The sequence below is a fragment of the Mustela nivalis genome (assembly GCF_964662115.1).
Source record: "Mustela nivalis genome assembly, chromosome: 6".
NCBI classification, from domain to species: domain Eukaryota; kingdom Metazoa; phylum Chordata; class Mammalia; order Carnivora; family Mustelidae; genus Mustela; species Mustela nivalis.
Genome location: NC_139025.1, coordinates 61,601,081 through 61,622,153, shown reverse-complemented (window position 1 = coordinate 61,622,153; position 21,073 = coordinate 61,601,081). Strand labels below are relative to the sequence as shown.

The 21,073-nt window shown below is 35.1% G+C and overlaps 1 protein-coding gene across 9 annotated transcripts in view; it reads right to left on the bottom strand.

Moving 5' to 3' along the window:
* Window positions 1–21,073, bottom strand: part of RALGAPA1 (Ral GTPase activating protein catalytic subunit alpha 1) — a 256,054-nt gene that overhangs the window by 137,076 nt on the left and 97,905 nt on the right. For 3 of the 9 annotated variants that reach the window (XM_082737791.1, XM_082737795.1, XM_082737793.1), the window contains 6 exons: window positions 12,005–12,172; window positions 9,864–9,944; window positions 8,717–8,841; window positions 7,278–7,494; window positions 5,929–6,105; window positions 130–282 (listed from right to left, as the gene is read on the bottom strand). In XM_082737791.1, coding sequence (XP_082593917.1) covers window positions 130–282; window positions 5,929–6,105; window positions 7,278–7,494; window positions 8,717–8,841; window positions 9,864–9,944; window positions 12,005–12,172 — 921 coding nt within the window. Of the gene's footprint in view, window positions 1–129; window positions 283–5,928; window positions 6,106–7,277; window positions 7,495–8,716; window positions 8,842–9,863; window positions 9,945–10,624; window positions 12,173–21,073 lie in introns of all 9 variants that reach the window. The other 6 variants (XM_082737789.1, XM_082737788.1, XM_082737790.1 and 3 more) reach the window with 2 other exon arrangements.

Sequence of the window (21,073 nt, the reverse complement as noted above, 5' to 3'; positions counted from 1 at the left end):
ATAAATCAACTGATTTGTCTCTTAATTATCCCTCTCAAAAACAAAATTTTAAATAATTTAGATAATAAGATCTCCTAACATTAATGCTCTGAAAGGAAAAATGGCAAGTATCTAATTTCCAAATATTGCCTAGGTCATCTGGAGTCTGAAGAACAGAATGGTGGAGCTTCTCATCAAGCTGCAGATCTTTCTGTTCCATGTTATCTATATTCAGTGTGGAAGGAGAAGGTGTCTGTGACCTGGATCCCAGAGCTGAATGGACTGGAGAAGCACTTTCTGAACCTGTAAAGACAATTTAATAAAAATTACAATAAAGAGAATATTCAACACCCTCTACCTAAGATGTAATGCTTAAAACCCCAATAAAACACAACTGAACCACATCAAAGGATATAACAGGTTACAAGTTGGCCAAAGAGGTAAATAAAATAAAAATACAGTACAAGATTTTATATCTAGGGGTCTCATTTGATTTCTTCCATGGGACTCATATGGAATTAGAACTGGACTTACCAGTTCATAGAAGCCATCAGTGAGAGTGAGAATATCTACTCTCATTCCTGGTCTAGCTACAGAAACTCTAGGACGCACTGTTACTCTATTTCACTAACTTCAGACTTGGAGCAATTCAAAAGAAGAGGAACTGTGGCTCTATGTGCTACTATCATTACTGCCCTGGTGTACAATGGTCCCTGGTGGGCCCCAGTGTTCAGTCTCTCCCCCACCACACACACACACACACACACACACACACACACACAGAGTCCCTGGTGGTCCCCAGTCTTCAGTCTCTCTCCCACCATACAAACACACTCCTTTCTTCCCAATCCATTTTTTGTAAGGCAGCAAAAAAAAAAATCTGAAAATCTAATCTGATAGTACTCCCACATTTAAAATCTTTCTATGGATTTTATGCCTCTTTACTGGACACAGCATAAGTGCAAACTTTTTAGTGTGTGGTTTTCCAGTCTTTGTGCAACTTTATTACAACTCCATAATTCCCCTAGTACTTTTAAGTTCTAGTCATAGAAAGTAAACTGCTGGTATTTATCAGAATACATAGCATACCTCTGGCCTTTTCCACATATTTTTCCCTTTGCATGGAGCCCTTATCCTGTTCCCATAAGTCTGGTTAACTTTTTATTTTTCAGGTTTCACCTTAGACACCCTTTCCTGAGAAGCCTACCCCATGTTGATATATCTGGGGTAAATAAATAATCTCTGCTCTTTGCACTTATTCCTCACCATTATATCACGTCACACTGACCTGAAACTATTCACTTTTAAATATCTTCACTAGTGCATATACTCTGTAAGAACAGGGACTGAATCTGTGGTTACATACTGACATACTGCCAGTGCATAGTATGGTGTCTGGCAAATAACAGAAACTCCTGTCAATTTAAATAATGTATACCATAAATTAATACTATATGAACAATTTGTGGTGGTTGTATGGGAGTGCTACTAGTACCAAGCCAAGCCCCTAAAATATTAGGTCTTTTTAAAAGAAAATCAACAAAGAAAGATTGGGCTTAAATGACGCATTAGACCAGATGGACTAAACTGGTATGTACAGAACAATCCATCCAAAGCAGCAGAATATACTCTTCTCAAATAGATACGGAACATTCTCCAGGAAAGATCACATATTAGGTCACACAACAAGTCTCAATAAATTCAGCACACCGAAATCTTATCAAGCATCTTTTGTGACCACAACAGTATGAAGCTAGAAATCAACTACCAGAAGAAAACTGGAAAAACTACAAATACATGAAGACTAAACATGTTACTAAATAACTACAGGGTGAATGGAAACTTAAAGGAGAAAAAATACCTAGATATAAATAAAAACAGAAATATAACATACCAAAACCTATGGAATGCAACAAAAATGGTTCTAAGAAAGAATTTCATAGCAATACAGGCCTGGCTCCAGAAAAGAGAAATCTCAAATAAACAATTTAACTTCCACCCAGGAAAATTAGGGGGAAAAAAAAAAGAACAAAGCCCAAAGTCAGTAGAAGAAAAGAAATAATATAAGATCAGAGCAGAAATTAATAAAATAGAGACTAAAAAGACAATAAAGGAAGATGAATGAAACTAAGGGCTGATTCTTTGAAAAGGTAAAAATGACAATCCTTTACATAGATCCACAAGAAGAAAAAAGAGCTCAAATAAAGTCAGAAATGAAAGAAATACAAATACCACAGAAATACAAAGGATCATAAGAGACTATGAACAATTATACCCCCACAAACGGGTCAACCTAGAAGAAATGGATATATTCCTAGAAATGTATAATCTTCCCGGATTCAATCATGAAGAAACAGAAATCTGAATAGACAGATCACTAGTAAGGAGACTGAATCAGTAATCAAAAACCTACTAATAAACAAAATTGCAGGATCACCCAGCTTTGCTGGTGAATTCTGCAAAACACCAAAGAAGTCTTAACTTCTATCCCTCTCAAATTCTTCCAAAAAATTGAAGAGGAAAGAAAACTTCCAAACTTATTTTACAAGGCCAGCGTTACCCTCATACCAAAACTAGACAAGGACACCACAAAAGAAAATTAGAGGCCAATACCCCTAATGAACACAGATGCAAAAATCCTCAACAAAATATTAGCAAACTGAGTTCAACAACACAGAAAAACAATCATACACCATGCTCAAGCGGGATTTATTCCTGGGAGACAAAGTTGGTTCAACATCTACAAATCAACCAATGTGCTAATACCATATTAACAAAAGGAAAGATAAAAATCATATGGTTATTTCACCAGATACAGAAAAGTATTTGACAAAATTCAATACCCATTAATGATAAAAGTCTCAACAAACTGGGTATAATGGGAATGCACCTCAATATAATAATAAAGGCCATATATAACAAATTAGCATCTAATATCATATTCACTGGTGAAATGTGAAAGCTTGCCCACTATCCCCACTTTTAGTCAACATAGTATTAGAAATCCTACCTGTAGCAATTAGTTAAGAAAAAGGAATAAGAGGTACACAAATTGGAAAGGAAGAATTAAGACTATCACTATATGCCCCCACATACTATATATAGAAAACCCTGAACCTTCCATCAAAAAACTGTCAGAATACATGAATTCAGTAAAATTGCAGAATATAAAATTAATATGTAAAAACTCTGCTGTGTTTCTGCACCCTAATAATGAACTACAAACAATCCCATTTATAATCACATTAAAAAGAATAAAATACCTAGGAATAAATTTAACTAAGGAGGTGAAAGACCTATATAGTGAAAACTAGGAGACACTGATGAAAGAAACTAAAGAAGACACAAATAAATGGAAAGATATGCCATGCTCATGAGTTGGAAGACTAATATTGTTAAAATGTCCATACCACCCAAAACAATGTACAGATTCAATGTAATCCCTATCAAAATACCAACAGTATTTTTCACAGAACTAGAATAAATAATTTTAAAATTTGTATGAAATAACAAAAGACTAACTAGCCAAAACAATCTTAAGAAAGAAGAACAAAGTTGGAGGTATCTTGCTCCCTATTTCAAATTATACTACAAAGCTATAGTAATTAAAACAGTGTGGTATTGGCATAAAAACAGACCCAGAGATCTACAGAACACAGAGAGCTAGAAAAAAACCCATGCATATAAGGTCAACGAATTTACAATAAAGGAGGGTAAAAGATACAATGGAGAAAGGATAGTCTCTTCAATAAATGCTGCTGGGAAAACTGGACAGCTATATGTAAAAGGATAGAATTAAACTACTACTTTATATCATACAAAAAAATCAATTCAAAATGAATTGAAGACCTGAAAACATAAAACTTATAAAAGAAAACATAGGCAGTAAGCTCCTTCACATTGATCTTAGCGATGTTTTTTAGATATCTGTTCAGGCAAGGGAAACAAAAGCAAAAATAAACGAGCGGAGCTATATCAAACTAAATAGCCTCTACACAGTGAAGAAAACCATCAACAAAACAAAAAGGGAACCTACTAAACTGAAGCAGATATTTCCAAATCATATATCTGATAAGGGCCTAACATATATATAAAAGGATTCATAGAACACAATAAATATATAAAATATATAAAGAACTCCTTTACCTCAATAACAAAAAACAATCCAATTAAAAAAGGGCAAAAGTTCTGAATATTTTTCAAAAGAACACATACAGATGACCAACAGACACATGAAAAGATGCTCAACACCACTAAACCTTCCAGCCACTCTGGAAAACAATACAGAGGTTCCTCAAAAAATTTTAAGTAGAACCACCGTATGATCTAGTACTTTCACTACTGGGTATCTATCTAAAGAAAAGAAAAACACTAATTCAAAGAGGTATTTGTATCCCTATGTTCATTGCAGTGTTACTTACAACAGCCAAGGTATGGAAATAACCTAAGAGTCCACTTAAGGATAAATGGATAAAGATGTGGTTTTTATAGACAATGGAATACTATTCAGTCACAAAAAAGAATGAAATTTTGACATTTGCAACAACATGGCTGGACCTCGACAGTATTATGCTAAGTGAAGTAAATTAGACAGAAAAAGACAAATACCATATGATTCCATTTATATGTGGAATCTAAAAAGTAAAACAAAACAAAATAAAACCCAGCCCCACAGATATGGAGAACTAACTGGTGGCTGCCATGACAAAGGGGAGGACGGTGTGGAATGGGAGGAGAATTAAGAACTTTCAGGGGAGCCAGGGGAGCTCAGGTAAGGATCCTAGGGTCCTGGAATTGAGTCCTGCCTCAGGCTCCCTGCTCAAGCAGGGAGTCTGCTTCTCCCTCTACCTTTATCCCCTGTTCGTGCTCTCTCGCTCTTCTCAAATAATAAAAGCTTAAAAAAAAAACTGGAATGGATAATCACCCATCAAAGGGCATTAGAAGACAGTGAGAACCAGAGGAAATTTGGATCATCCAGTGGAACCACTAATCTATGTGCTACTAGCTGCCCAGGATCCCTCTGGTCACTACAGTGGTCACTACAGTGACCAGAGACCAAGAACCTTGCAATAATGTGATCTTGCATTTCATAACTGAATTTCTTGGATCCCACTCATCATATATTTGACCACATAAAAAATTTGCTAAAAAGCATAATTCACTGTATTAATACAGACTATTAGTATATTGATAAATAGGCCTTCTATTAGGCAGTATTCTCTACAGTTTCTATAATAAATACTTTGTTAAAGAAATCATTAAAAATCTGGGCTTTGGAGAAAGACAACTATCATATGATCTCCCTGATATGAGGAAGTGGAGATGCAACATGGGGGGTTAAGGGGGTAGGAGAAGAATAAATGAAACAAGATGGGATTGGGAGGGAGACAAACCGTAAGTGACTCTTAATCTCACAAAACAAACTGAGGGTTGCTGGGGGGAGGGGGGTTGGGAGAAGGGGGATGGGGTTATGGACATTGGGGAGGGTATGTGCTTTGGTGAGTGCTGTGAAGTGTGTAAACCTGGCGATTCACAGACCTGTACCCTTGGGGATAAAAATATATGTTTATATAAAAAATAAAAAATTAAAAAATTAAAAAAAAAATCTGGGATGACACTAAAACACAGTGAAAAGAAGAAAATACTTCTCAACTATTTTTTGGTAATCTAAAAATCACTACAGGAAATGCAGTGATGCAAACATATATAAAATTCTGTATACAATATCAGGAGTTCAGCTAATCCCCTAAAACTTACCATGTAGACTCTAGGCCAAGACACTCTTACATTAATGCATTTTTTCCCTCCATTGTTACATAAAGATAGATGAAAACATAATGCTTAAACTCTAATAAGTAATACTTAAAACCTATCAAATAAAATCCTAAACAGATTCTTTGGTGGCTTAAAAAATGCACTTAAAGAAGACATTCCCTTGAGTAACTTTACCAGTAACCGTTGCAACTTCAGCGGAGAAAGCCTGTTGATTAAGACTGCTTGTTTCAGAATCTATCTGAAGTGTGGTTAGACTAGCCACTTCCTGCTCTTCAGCACTCTGATGATGGCCAGAACCTGAATCCACATCAGCAGAGGACGTTATCCCAGCATCAGCTCCAAAGCCAAAATCTAAAGGAAGAAGAAATGCTAGTACATAGAAGTCTCAATTATAAAACAAAAGCATTTACAAAAAAGACAAAACGGGGTGCCTGGGTGGCTCAGTCAGTTAAGTGTCTGCCTTCGGCTCAGGTCAGGATCCCCGCTGGGATCAAGCCTGGAGTCTGGCTCCTTGATCAGTAGGGAGTCTGCTTCCCCTTCTGCCCCTGCCCGTTACCCTCATGTTCTCTCCTTTCCCCCTCAAATAAATAAAATCTTTTAAAATAAAGAGACAAAGTTGCTTCAGCAAAATGATTAAACATTAACATTCCCCCTACATCTATTTACATACCACTCAGACAAGTGTAAATAATGTTAACACAGTTTAAAGTTTATAATTAGAAACAAATTTTTAAAAGTTCTCATAGCTTATTACTAACAACAATAAGGACAAAAAACAGATACATATGATGTATCTTCACTATTCTTACCCACATTTTCTGATAGCTGGTAATAGGCTTTTCAACAACTTTATACTCTCTACTCTAGGTATATACAATAAAAATGGCTCATATGTAGTAAACCATTTTTCTCTTAACCCATATATTCCATCTGAAATCAGAGTAGCACATAATTCATGAAGGCAGAAAACATTTTTAGATTTTGGTACTCTTCACTACCAAGTGTAACAAAGAATTACAAAAAAGCTATGTGGTACTGATACAGCATCAAGTAATATCAATGCTATCATTTTAACTTTTGTGATTATTCAAGAAATGCTCTGGGTAATGGAACACCGAACATAACTGTACTAAACATACTGAAGCACTGAACTAGATAGTGGTTCCCAAATACAAATGCATGAAACAGCACTGACTCATAACTATGACTATCCATTATTCTAATGTCAAGTCTACTCTAACTTTTTTCCTTTCTGTATGTTTGGTTCTAAAATATCATTTGTTTTATGAAAGGATAGTGGTTTCTGTTTTTTAAGTGCCTTCAGTTTGGTGAAATAAAGTGGTCCCGACTTGAATTCCCTAAAACTTCCTTTGGAATTTCACTAAAAAATGAAATCATAATATGTGGGAACCCTTGTCCAGTAACATTAGAGAGGAAAGTGATGGTTACATAATTCACAAGTCAGTCTCAAACAGAAAACAATTAACAAAAAACATACTGCTCAAATAGAAAAAGATACTTGCTGTCAAATTTTCGGCCATCATATTGGAAAGCGCTGAAAGAATCCGAATGACTATCTGAGCTGATAAGATCACTGCTCCCTGCACTGGCAGGAGAAGTCCATTCTGAGGGCACACCTGGGTCATCAATAGGGCGCATTTGGTTTTGCTTATTTAGAATATCAGGGAGGTCTTTGGGAATTTCAAGACTGCCTGGACTACTTCCTCTTCTTGTCATAGTCTAAAAATTCAAGAAACATCTTACTATTAAAAACGTAATCTCATTAAACATCTGAAATCTTGAATTTCCAAGACAATCACCATAATAAATTGAGATATAGGGTATGAAGTAGGAGGTGGGAAACACACTAATCAAACAGTCTATGTAACTGTATGGAGCCATTACCTGAATTACTGTTGGTTTGTCTAAAGTAGAGACCCAATCGTGATATGGTGTTGGGTCTAAGATTCTTTGAGCCTCAAAGGATCCATGGAGTGAAGTTAAGAGGGTAGAAAGAGCAAGGTATTCAAATGGAAAAAGTAGCAGCAAATAGTAGAGATAGTGGAGGAAGGAAAGAATGATGGCAAAGAGGTTATTCTATAATGAATATATATAATAATTCTATTATTTTTTCCCATTCAAGGAAAAAAAAACTAAACTCTCTCAACAAAAATCTTATTAAAAAAAACACAACAGTTGGGGTGCCTGGGTGGCTCAGGGGGTTAAGCCTCTGCCTTCGGCTCAGGTCATGATTCCAGGGTCCTGGGATCGAGCCTCACATCGGGCTCCCTACTCAGCAGGGAGCCTGCTTCCCCCCTCTCTCTCTGCCTGCCTCTCTGCCTACTTGTAATCTCTGTCTGTCAGATAAATAAATAAATAAATAAAATCTTAAAAACAAACAAACAAACAGTGGAACATGACCATTAAAAAAAGACGCAATTCTACATATATTTATCTTTCCTTAACAACTAAGCATTATTAGGGATAAAATTGCTTCTATTTTCAATCTGCCATAGTTCTAATAAAACAAAGAGAACTTTAAAATCTGTTCTGAAGTTATCTATAATGACTAAGTAATCAATATTTATGCTATCAAACCAATAGGAGTTGGGTCAGAAGACCTCTCGTTATCTTTCTTGTTAAGAAAGAGCCAGCAGTGGGCAGGAAGGTAACCTATGAGCAAATACAAAAAACAGAGGGAAGACTAGGAAGGTAGGGGCTTATACCTAAGTAGTTAAGCAAATAGGTATTCTAACCTTTTACTCTGGTCAAAATTATAAGCCTATTTGTTTAATGTCTTTAAATAAAAAATATTATAAAAGTAGAATTTAAGATCTTAATTCAAAAAAGGGGTTAAGTTTTAGAGGAAGATTATTTCGAGTAAAGATTTACAAACACACACACACACAGGTATATATATTCTCCTTGCTAAATCAAATAAATAAAATAAAATAACACTTACTGAGGCATTACCACTTCGAAGTCGTTCTGCTATAAACTCATCCATCAGATCAGGAACATTAGCACTGCTGCTGCCAATATCACTATTAAGAGGGGGCAGTTTTGGGCTCATGTCCTCTTTATTGACTAAAAATAAATAAATAACTATATATAGTGAGAAAAAACTTAACTGCATTTCCTGAATTTGAAACAAACAAAAACAACCCAAAACAAATCACCTATGCCATATCAATTATTTGCCAAACATGCATCTATGAATAATTTTTCTCCTTTTAGATTTAATTTTAGGAATTAGTAAATTGATATTTACTTTATTTAACTAAGCAGATGTTAGTCAATCTTCAGTGTAACCTTAAACAGCAAGAAAGCTTATAGATAAGCACTAGCTGGAGTTAGGTTAATATCGCCTATAAAGAAACTGGTATATTTATCTTTCTTCCTGCCTCTATGCTTCTATTTAGAGTCTTAATAATAACTTAGAATTCCATTCTTTCCAAGGACTATTTACAAGGAATCTATCCCTTGAATCTATCCACATCTCAGTGGGATATAAATGCGTTTAAGTTTAGATAAATAAAAAATTTATAAGCATGACATAATGTCATTTCTGTACACTACAAAGTCTAATGTTATTGTTTTAAGAAAAAAAATATTTATTTTCATAAAGGTTTTTCTGTAAGAAGAAAAAATTATTCTTAAAATTGTTCTGTAAAAATTATTTTGATTTCTTTATGACTATATTAATAATAAAATTTTAAACTTGGGGAAAAAACTTATAGAACACAAGATATTTACTTCACTATTATGCTGTTGAAAAGTTAATTTCTCTGCAATAAAAGAAAACCAGCATTGTTTATATTCCTAATGAACTAAAAAAGCATTTCAGGCTAAGAAAATACACTAGTCAAGAGCTCACTGTGAAATACCATTATCTTTATATTACTGGCCAGGCTTTGCTAAGCTGTCGAATACTGCCCTCAAGTGGCATTAATGGCTCAATGCAAGATGCATTATATGGCATTCTGTTAATCATGCTAACAAAACCATGTTAAACAAACAAAATCAAAACCTACCTTACTGCTGAAAGTTAATTTTCTATATCTGTAAAGTTATTTTAAATTTGAATCAAGATAAGAGAAGACAGTTACCATAATCTTGCTTTCTGTAATCTGTCCATAGAGGTTCCATATTTAAATCATGATTGGCTATCATGAAACCTTTATGCACATCTAAAATCTCAGAAAAAAGAAAAGCACTGGTAAGTGTTTTAAGGACTTGCATTCTATACAAATGAATGCAAAACTAAAAAGCCTACCCCTTGTTTTGAAATTGCTTATATGAAAAGTAACTAAATCCATTTTGAGATTTAAGAAATAATTTCTCCTTCAATGATAACTTAAAACGTTGGTGGCTGGTTGTATGACCTAAAAATGTCAAAGTAATTTTCGTCCACGAAAAAAGATAAAACTAAGTAAATCAGCAATAAAAATAACGAACTCAATTAGATACAGCCGGTGCTCTTTTAAATATAAACTATAAGGGGGCAGGGGAGAAAGTATTCCACCTACTTAGTAAACCTAATTTCATGGCTCATGTAGTACATACTCAGAAAAATATTTGATTTCGGTAGCCTCTGAAAGGTCATTAAAATTTTCCTGTATCTCCCTCTTTCCTATCTTGTTCAGCAGCAAAGAGGTTTAACTAAATGCCTTAAAAGGGAAATTAGTAATTTAAATAAACATTGTATGCTGGGAAAAATACAGCTGGGAAAAGGCGCATGCATAACCAAACAGAGAGAAAGCAGTGACCATCCCAAAGCTTTTTGATTGCTTATAGCTTGCTTCAGTTGCATTAAGCCAAACTGGTGCTGTCTTTCTCCTTTTGCGCTCTGCACACTGTTAGTGCTCACCTGCAGCTTTCCTTCCAAAATAGCCCATTACATGACTGTACAGATCCCTCAGTGGAGCCTCTGGTGGCATTCTGTTCTGCCTCTGTGGGGAAACATTTGCCTTCGGCTTCGAAAGAGCATGTACAACAGTTTTATAAACGCCACCCAGGGAGCCCTGCTGTAGTCCTGCCTCATGACTTGATGACCTAAGAGTACTACGACTACCTAACTGATTACTTGCAATTCCTTCTTTTTCTAACAGAGTGGTGGGAATCTCTGTAGACTCCTTCATTGTTTTACTTACTGACACTGTACCAACTGTACCTAGAGGCCTGTACACACCAGGTTTTACTAACTCTGTCAAACTACCTGAGCTGATATGGGGGTTGCTGGTGCTGCTAGTGCTGCTGTTACTACTACTACTAAAGCCACCAAGCTTCCGCAGTCTCATCTTCCATGGAGCCTCTTTGTTTTCCAGAGGATTATAAAACTGAACTGACTCAGTAGATGGTCTAAAAGTAACATGAACAGTATTTCGTTTTTTAGTAGCTATTTTCATGATTTTGGCTCTATGAGTTACTGTTTCAGACAAGCTCCTTTTAGTTGGAGAAAGCTTGCTAGTGCTTGTAACATGAGGCAGTCTATGGTTAAGAGGTGTTTTTAGTGTAGTTTTCTTGGCATGCATTACATGTGGGACAATGATTTTTTCACTGATTTGCACACCCTTAACCTTTTCAACTAGTGTTGTATCCACACAGGCATCTAATTCTGTGGCTGTCTGTCTATACAGGTGTTTCCTTTTTTCTTTATCACAAGGGCTCCCTGAACTAGGTTCTGAGGACTGTTTGTCACTGTTTAGTTCCTTAGATTTTTCATAAGTTTTTGTTCTCATAAAACTTCCTAACTGGTTAGGTGCAATACTACTCATGAAGACAGCTGAGTTTGGTTCTTTTTGAAACTGAATGTTTTCAGGAGTCCCAACAAAAGAGGCGGTATTTTCTGATTTACTTTCTTGGTCTATGTATTCTAATTTATCTGAAGACGATCGTTCATCCCTATTTACTGCAATAATCATTTCCTCAGAAGCTGCATCTTTACCTAACTCATTTTTACTATGATTTTCCTGGTTTTCCTTAAAATATTCTTTCAGGGAGGAAAGAAGATCGTCATCTCCTTCAAGGTCAATGTACTGGATTTGTTCAAAAGCTGAATCTGCAAGTTCTACTGGATCTATTAAGTGACAAAGATGGTCATATATGCTATCACCAACTTCCAGAGAAGACTCTCTACTATGCGTATCAGTGATGTGGCTTTCAGTGGATCTAGTTATTGAAGAAGCCTCTGTGGAACTCTGCAAGCTTGGCGCATGACGGGATGAACTGTCAATGACAGGAACTGCACCTTTGGCTCGCTCAACAGTGAATGGTTCCAAGATGTCAGAAGTGCTGCTACTTCGAGGCAATGGCTGCTCCTCATTCAAAGCACCAAAAACTTCATTTCCAGTGTCTTCACTTTGTGAAAAATGTCTGACTCTAGTTGGGCGGGGAAGTATTTGAGCATCATCAATATCTGTAAAAAAGAAAAATTATGAAGAGTAGGAACTATATGAACATGAAGAATATATTATTAAATTTCAACCATACCCTAAACATATGCTTAAAATAAAAAAATTCTGAGATTTTTTGGTAAGCTCAATGAAATCTATTAAAAATAGAAATTTGTTTTTAAGTAACGATGGGCACAAGCCAATATAGCATGTAGTGTCAATGATTAGAAAACTATCAGAATACATTTTAAAATGTTAACATGCATAGTAATAGTGAGGTGATGAAACATTTGGAAGTGCAGTTAAAGATAGAGCTGTGCCAATAAATAAAGCAATTTAAACTTGCTATTCAATTTTTCCTATTTAAGTTCCAAGCATAAAAAAGTAGAACTTAACACAGGAAGCTGATTTAGGTATTCCACTGTAAATTCTTATAGGGTCTCATAAATTCTCATTTCTTCCTTACCAGGCAAGAGGAATCATCTTTTCTTCAAATCTTGCCTATTTGTTTAATCACATATTACAATGAAAATCTCCCTTTCTTCTACCGAGGTGTTTTGCATTATTTTTTATAGCATCAATATCTATTCACCCTACCAAACACAGTGCTAAAAAAAAATGTTTTCCCATTTCTCACAAACACCATTTAATCTACTAGGAAGAAACCTTCTCTGCCTATCATTGGCCCTTACCATTTAACAAATATTAAAAACAAACCTTAAAAATTGTATCTAGGTCTTTTGGAGGTACCTGGGTGGCTCAGTAGGTTAAGTGTCCGAATCTTGATTTGGGCTCAGGTCATGATCTCAGGGTCCTGCAATGGAGCCTGCACCGGGCTCCATGCTCAGCAGGGAGTCTGCCTGGGATTCCCTCCTTCTCCCTCTGCCCTTCCCCCTGCTCATGCATGCACACACCCTCTCTCTAAATAAATAAAATCTTAAAAAAAAAAAAGGTATCTTTTTACATCTCTAAGAATTACAAATTTTAGAGTCAAATGGGCATTACAGATTATCTAATTTAATTTTCTTACTGAGGAAACTGAGGCCCAAATAGGTAAAATCAGAAACTATGAGAAGCAGGCTTAGTGTTCTATGTCACTGCATTGCTTTTGCTGCTCAGTATATGGTAAATCCTCAAAAACATTTATGAAATTGAAAATCACAACTTGAAGTACTATGATATATAGTACTATAGATACATGTAAATTAGAAACTTTGTAATTAAAATACAGTACCTATGAATCCACCCTGGCCTTTACATTACCAAGAAATACGCTAAAAAAATTTTTGTTTGTAAGCCAGCAAAATATAATGAAAAAAGGACAAAGAGTTAAAAAGTCAGATGCTGTTACTCATTAGGCTTATGATACAAAGGTAATAAGTAACAGAACTATAACTGAAAATGGGACGATTTAGAACCAGAGTAAAACAGTGACTTATCTAGAAGACCACAAATTAACTTATTGATTGTGCTAGGTATAGAACTTCGGTTTTCTTACTCCAGACTCTGAGACCAGTGTTCTCATTTATAAAATGGGGACAGTGACTTAAAATTTCTTGGGATCCATGCTATGCATAAAAGGAGGCTGGTCTTTCTGCTATTTTATTCATATCAAGTTCTTTTACAAGGTCCACAAGGAGTCAGGTTATACAGATTCAGAACAAGGGAAGTTTGTATTTTAAGATTCAACTATATTCCTGAAGATATACATTTAGATTTCAAGCTCAGGTCAAATACACAATACTGCTGGAAGTTAAGACAATTAATCTATTTTATCATTCAGTTGAGGGGAATATTCTAAAAATGACACTGTTTTTCTTCTTCATATACTCCATTTAGAAATTCTTTTAAATGAAAAGTGAAACATTTCCTCAGAAACTAAACATTTATGCATTTATAACCATTTATTATTGCAGCAGATACCTAATGCTTATTTATCTGTCTTAACAAATGTATTTTGGTTTTATTTTATCTCCCATAAGAGATCATAAGAACCTCTGCCTAGAGGACAGAGATTATTTTTAAAATGCACTCCAAATTTCTTTCCACAAAATACCCTAAGAGGATTAGCAAAGGATAAAAATTAATTCTCTATAAAAAGCCTTGAAAATTTTAAAGTTGAGACTTCATCTGTTTCTATTCAAAATTTAAAACCTTATTAAAAGCTAATGTTATGGGGGAGCCTGAGTGGCTTAGTCGGTTAGGTATCAGACTTTGGCTCAGGTCATGACCCCAGGGTCCTCCCATGTCAGGCTCCTTACTCAGCGGGGAGCCTGCTTCTCTCTCTCCCTGTTGCTCCCCCTGCTTATGCTTTCTCTCCCTGTCAAATAAATAAATAAAATCTTAAAAAAAATAAAAAAGGTAATGTTATGATTCTAGCAAATATATGAACTTCAGAAAAGAAGTAGAATATTAGTTTTAAATTTTAAGTTCCTGACATTTCATAATTTTTCTATTCTAAACAAGCCAATAAAGATTTCTGTGAAGTTCTCTTTTTAAGAATTTGTTCCCAACCCTGTCCTCACCTTGCATAATTAGAGAATTTAACCATTATTACAGTCTGTTTTTTCCTTAACTATTTTTTTTATCACATATGAATATCCAATACTTTCATGCAAGTTTAAAAGGCAAGAGCTTTTAAAAAAAGCATATTTTCTATCAATAATATACTGCTTGAGAACTTAAGTTTAAATTTAAACAAAAAAAAAAAACCAGTATTTAAGCTTTAAATATAGTTCTTTTTTTTTTTTTTTTAAAGATTTTATTTATTTATCAGAGAGAGAGAGGGGAGAGAGCAAGCACAGGCAGACAGAATGTCAGGCAGAGGCAGAGGGAGAAGCAGGCTCCCCGCCGAGCAAGGAGCCTGATGTGGGACTCGATCCCAGGACGCTGGGATCATGACCTGAGCCGAAGGCAGCTGCTTAACCAACTGAGCCACCCAGGCGTCCCTTAAATATAGTTCTTATAACTATATAAAATTAGTAACTGAATAACATCAAAGAAGAAAATAACTGCTGATAGGAAATCAATGTCAGCACTTACGCATAACTGACTGGAGCAAGCTTTAAATTTAAAGAAATGCCTGTATACCTGCATTCTGTTAAGGAGAAAAACACTAAATGATAGCTAAACCATATAGTCTTTTCTACATGTGAGGCATTGTTACAAGCATCTTACATATATTAACTCACTAATCCTCACAACAACACTGTGAAGTAGGCATTGTTATCCCCATTTTATAGCTGAAGAAACTAAGTGACTTGTCTGAGATTACACAGTTAGAAAGTAGAGAGCTAGGATTTGAGGGCAAAAATTAGTCCATATTTTAAGTATCCTGACTAATATCTGTCATATAGTCATGAAATAATTCATTAATATTTTTAAATTGGCAAAAATTAATTGTGTTAAATTATAAAGCAGCATAATGACTTATCTCCAAAGATAAGAATCTTAGAAATCAAGACTTAGTCAAATACAAATATTAGTGAATTACAGAAGAAAACAACTGACAAACTTTGTATTGGATTGCTGAAAATAACTGTGGCTTTAGGTTTAAACAAAAATGGGTCTTCAAAACAATTATGCTGCTTATATTTTACCTTGAAAAACAGTAGCCTTTAAATGAAATTATTTTAATCTAAAGTATCAGTAACCATTAAACAAGCAAAACAAGAAAAAAGTTTTTAAATAAATTTTAAAAGAACTTTTGAACATTGATAAAATGCTTCCTATGGAGCCTACAAAGTGCTAGAAATGTCAAGTTTTATCTCCGGATTTCCTTAATAATATTTAGTATGAAAAGTGTTGGAAATTACTTCTGGAATAGTTTTTCTTTCCTGAATATTCTGTTTCAAAGCAAAGCTTTCTTTGTTATTTTGAATGATAAACTCTAAACTAAAGCTTGCAATGTGTAAAAAAAATTTCTTCCCACTAGAATTATGCTTCTTCAGGATTTTGTTTGTATCAACATCACAATATCCCCAGTGCTTGAAATAACTCTTATCACACAGTAGAGGTTTAGTACACTAACACTGGTAAAGGACAGCATGTCTTTTATAATAAAAATTAGTAGCTGCTAATTCATAAAATATCAACCTAGTTCCTCAGGAAAATAGATCTCTTAATTTATAACACTAACACACCACTAGGAAATTTAAATAATTTTACAAAACAGGTACAGAATCAAGAGCCAAATCCCTTCTACCTAAAGTTAAATTCTATTTTTGACCAATCATAAATACTAGTTGAATTCATAAAAATCATTTATATTAGTTTACAAAGAAGTTCATACCATTTTAAAGCTGAAGTTTTTTTCTGGATTTACCTAAAGGAAATGACAATGTCCTTTATGTAATTAAAAAATGTTTTTGCCTATTTGGGTAACATGGCAATGTACTTTCAAGGTAAGAACCACAGAGCATCCATGTTTCCAATTTTATTACTAACAGAGTCTAATAAAGACTCTTCAAGACTGGATGTACAACTTCAGGTAATTCAAAGCAGTGTCTACATCACCAAAATCATGGAAAAACAGTCTATGCTGATGTTTTGTTGCAATTTTGAGTCTTTTTGCTTACATTTTGGTCACTGACAGCATAAAAAAATGCTATTGATTTTTCTAAATTGTTCTTATATTGGCAACTTTGTTGAACTTTTATAGATTCTAGCAGTTTATTAACTCGGTTTTCCTAGTCATTAAATCAGGAAGGCTCCTTCTGATGCCCCATAATTCTCTGGCTTAGAGAAATTAATAAATTTCAACTCACAAAAAAATTAAAAGCAACATATCAACCTCAAATAACTTTAATTTTGAACACTAAAACTTAAACCGCTGAACTATCTTCTACTCTTTCATCCTTCTAATAGTTTCCCTTACTCTTAAATTTTGGAAATAGACAAATAACCAATACATTTTTCATGTTAAGAAAATTATACTGGGGGCACCTGGGTAGCTCAGTTGTTAAGTGTCTAATTTCGTCTCAGGTCATGATCCCAGGGTCCTGGAATTGACCCTGCATTGGGCTCTCTGTTCGGTGGGAAGTCTGCTTCTCCCTCTCCCACTCCTCCTGCTTGTGTTCCCTCTCTTGCTGCATCTCTGTCAAATAAATAAATAAAACCTTTTAAAAAAAATTAATTAAGGGGTGCCTGGGTGGCTCAGTGGGTTAAGCCTCTTCCTTCAGCTCAGGTCATGATCTCAGGGTCCTGGGATTGAGCCCTGAGTTGGGCTCTCCGCTCTCAGGGAGCCTGCTTCCCAGCCTCTCTGCCTGCTTCTCTGCCTACTTGTGATCTCTCTGTCAAATAAATAAATAGTCTTTTAAAAAATATTAATTAAAGAAAGGAAAGAAAATTACACTGTTTGGGGGGCGCCTGGGTGGCTCAGTCGTTTAAGCATCTGCCTTCAGCTCAGGCCATGATCCCAGGGTCCTGGGATAGAGCTCCACATAGGGCTCCCTGCTCTGCAGGAAGCCTGCCTGTCCCTCTCCCACTCCCCCTGCTTGTGTTCCCTCTCTCGCTGTTTCTGTCTCTGTCAAATAAGTAACTAAAACCTTTAAAAAAGAAAGAAAGAAAGAAAATTACACTGTTTATGAGCATGTTACATAATGCCATTTTAAGTTAGCTTCAAGTTTTGAGACGTACTTTAAAAATTAATACAAATTATTCCAGCAAAAACAAAATAAATTTGATTTAGAATTATGCTAGAGCGAGCAGATTACAGGTAGAAATTCTATAAAAGATTACTATCACATGTTGATGATAACAAAGAAATTCCTTGGTTGTGTAAAGAAGGGCCTACTTGTTTGGTTGGAGGTGGAAAATTCTCCTCCTGATTAGGTAGAACTGAGGAACAGGATGGGGCATGAGAGATAACATTTTCTTTCTTCTGATACTCAGAAAATAGAAGTAGAAAGATCAAAATATTTCGCTCTACAGAGCTCAATTCTAATAATGAAGCACTATTAAGTAACATTAGCAGCCTACATAAAACAGCCTAGAGAGACTAGAGTCTAACAGCAAGTATGACAAACAAGTTAGCAGTTGAGAACAAGTTCAAAGAAAGTAAATCTGTAAACTTAATTTCCAGGTGAGAAACCCACACTACTTACTTAGAAAATAGTAAGAATCAGTTGGAAAAGCATAAACAAAGTCAGGTGGCCACCCTGCTTATGTTTTGTTTTGTTTTTACATCACTTATTTCATTAAAGGACTACTTTTGGCAATAAAAGCTTATTTGCTTAAGAACAATTCCTGAGATTTCTGGCTTTTCTGTAATCCATTTATCAGGAAAAGAAAGACTGCTTAGCCTAGGCTACCAAATGTTTAAAAGCATAATCTAGTTTAGGAATGAAGAGTATGCTTGGCCAGACACCTATATTACTTGTAGAGTTTTAAAAAATAATGTTAGATGCCTGTGTAACCCCCAGCATATTATATCAAAACCTGAGGCAGATGCCTGGGAAAAAAATATTATTTTAATTGTTACACATAGTCTATTGTTAAGAACTGATGAAAAATAAAGCAAATGCCTTTGAACTAGTCCCCCAGCTTAAGAAAAACTATCCAAAGATATTCAGCTATTTAAATAGTTTGGTCTGTATAAAACTATAAATAACATAAATAACATCACATAACAGTGTAGGTAGAATGGACATCTAAATAAGAATACTGGAGGAATAAGAAGGGCTGGACAGAAATAGGGTGCTTTAAAAGCTGATGGTCCATTTTTTAGAATCTCAGTGTTTAAAAAAAGGCGGGGATGCATCACCACTTCCTCATATCAGGGAGATCATATGATAGTTGTCTTTCTCTGCTTGACTTATTTCGCTAAGCATGATACGCTCTAGTTCCATCCATGTTGTCGCAAATGGCAAGATTTCATTTCTTTTGATGGCTGCATAGTATTCCATTGTGTATATATACCACATCTTCTTGATCCATTCATCTGTGGATGGACATCTAGGTTCTTTCCATAGTTTGGCTATTGTGGACATTGCTGCTATAAACATTCGGGTGCATGTGCCCCTTTGGATCACTACATTTGTATCTTTAGGGTAAATACCCAATAGTGCAATTGCTGGGTCATAGGGCAGAGGTAGGAGAAGAATAAATGAAACAAGATGGGATTGGGAGGGAGACAAACCATAAGTGACTCTTAATCTCACAAAACAAACTGAGGGTTGCTGGGGGGAGGGGGTTTGGGAGAAGGGGGTGGGATTATGGACATTGGGGAGGGTATGTGCTTTGGTGAGTGCTGTGAAGTGTGTAAACCTGGTGATTCACAGACCTGTACCCCTGGGGATAAAAATATATGTTTATAAAAAAAAAATAAAAAGTTAAAAAGATAAAAAAAAAAAAAAAAAAAAAAAAAAAAAAAAGGCGGGGATGCCTGGGTGGCTCAGTTGGTTGGGCATCTGTCTTTGGCTCACGTCTTGATCCCAGGGTCCTAGGATCTAGTCTGACATTGTGCTCCCTGCTCAATGGGGAGTCTGCTTCCTCCTCTGCCTGCCGCTTCCCCTGCTTGTGCTCTCTCTGACAAATAAACAAATAAAATCTTTAAAGGGGGGGGGGTCACACAGCTTCCTTCTACCTGCATAAGTATTCAAGAGTATCAGGTATATATTTTTCCAGAGAACTCCACTTCTAACCAAAAGCTAGAAGACTGTCTATGAGTATTTTCACTGTTTTTTGGTGAAGCAGTTACAGAAACCTCAGCTCCTGATCTTAAATGATGTGCCCAGGAAATATATTATTGAATTCATTTAGCCTGCTAATATGAGGGAGAGACCTAAAACTATGAAAAATTTTCCTTTGCAGTTCATTTTAACTCTCTCTGTACTATAACTATTCTACAGTAAAATTTACTCAATCTTTGGAAGGAAACATAAACAAATCGTTTGGTTAAGAATCTAAAACTTTGGCAGTTTTCTTTTTAAAATTTAGCACTATTTTTTTAAAAATCTCTCTTCATAGAACTTCTTTTTCCTTTCCCTACTTCTCCCCCTTATGGTCTTGCCTCCCCTATCTCCCTTCAACGCACCTAACACCAGAAAAACCAAAGAAAAACCTTCAGTTTGCCTCCAATAATAATAGGGGCAATGAAAAATATCCAATAATCCAGATTTCTACTGTATAAGCGTGTATAAGAGTAATCCTGTCCCATTTTCACAGCTAATTTTTAAAATTATGAGGTCAGTTCAATGTCTTGCAAATTTGTTCTCTCTGGAACCTAAATGCTTTAGAATGTCAATGTGTGTACCTGGGAAAGCTCTCCATATTAAATAAGTTTGAGAAATAAACAGTTGTGAGAAGGGTATGTGTTTGTGTGTTTCTTTTTAAAAACTGCACTTCTAGAATATATTGATACACACTATAAATTTTTAATCCATACGACTTAATAAGATCTCCCAGAAAGTGTTGTAAATTTACACAACTGCACAGCAAATGCTAAATTCATTCACAAGTCACTTCTCAGTAAAGAAGAGTTTTTGCTGCTACTTTATATGTTCCTTGCCCCTTTTAAGCCTTAAAAGAAAAATGGATTTTACTAAAAATAACCAAGTCTAATGATGCTTTATGTCTTATATGTATACATGCACAAATAACCAGAAGTAACTGTATTACAAGTTATCAATAGATAAGCACTGGTTTGGAGGATTATGTGTATTTTTCAAATTCTTTTCTATATAATCCATATTTTCTAAAATTAACAGTAGTTTGATAGCCATATATAAAGTTTGTTTTTATTTGGTGACTGATATTTTACCATTATCTAACTCTTTAAATCTATCATAGAATGCATGTTACCCCAAATGAAGGAAATGAAAACAACAAATACAACTGCCACTTAGAAAACTCCTTTCAAACACCATTCCTAAAACACCTTCCCCATTAAATCGATAAAAGGTAATCTTTCTGAATTATGTATT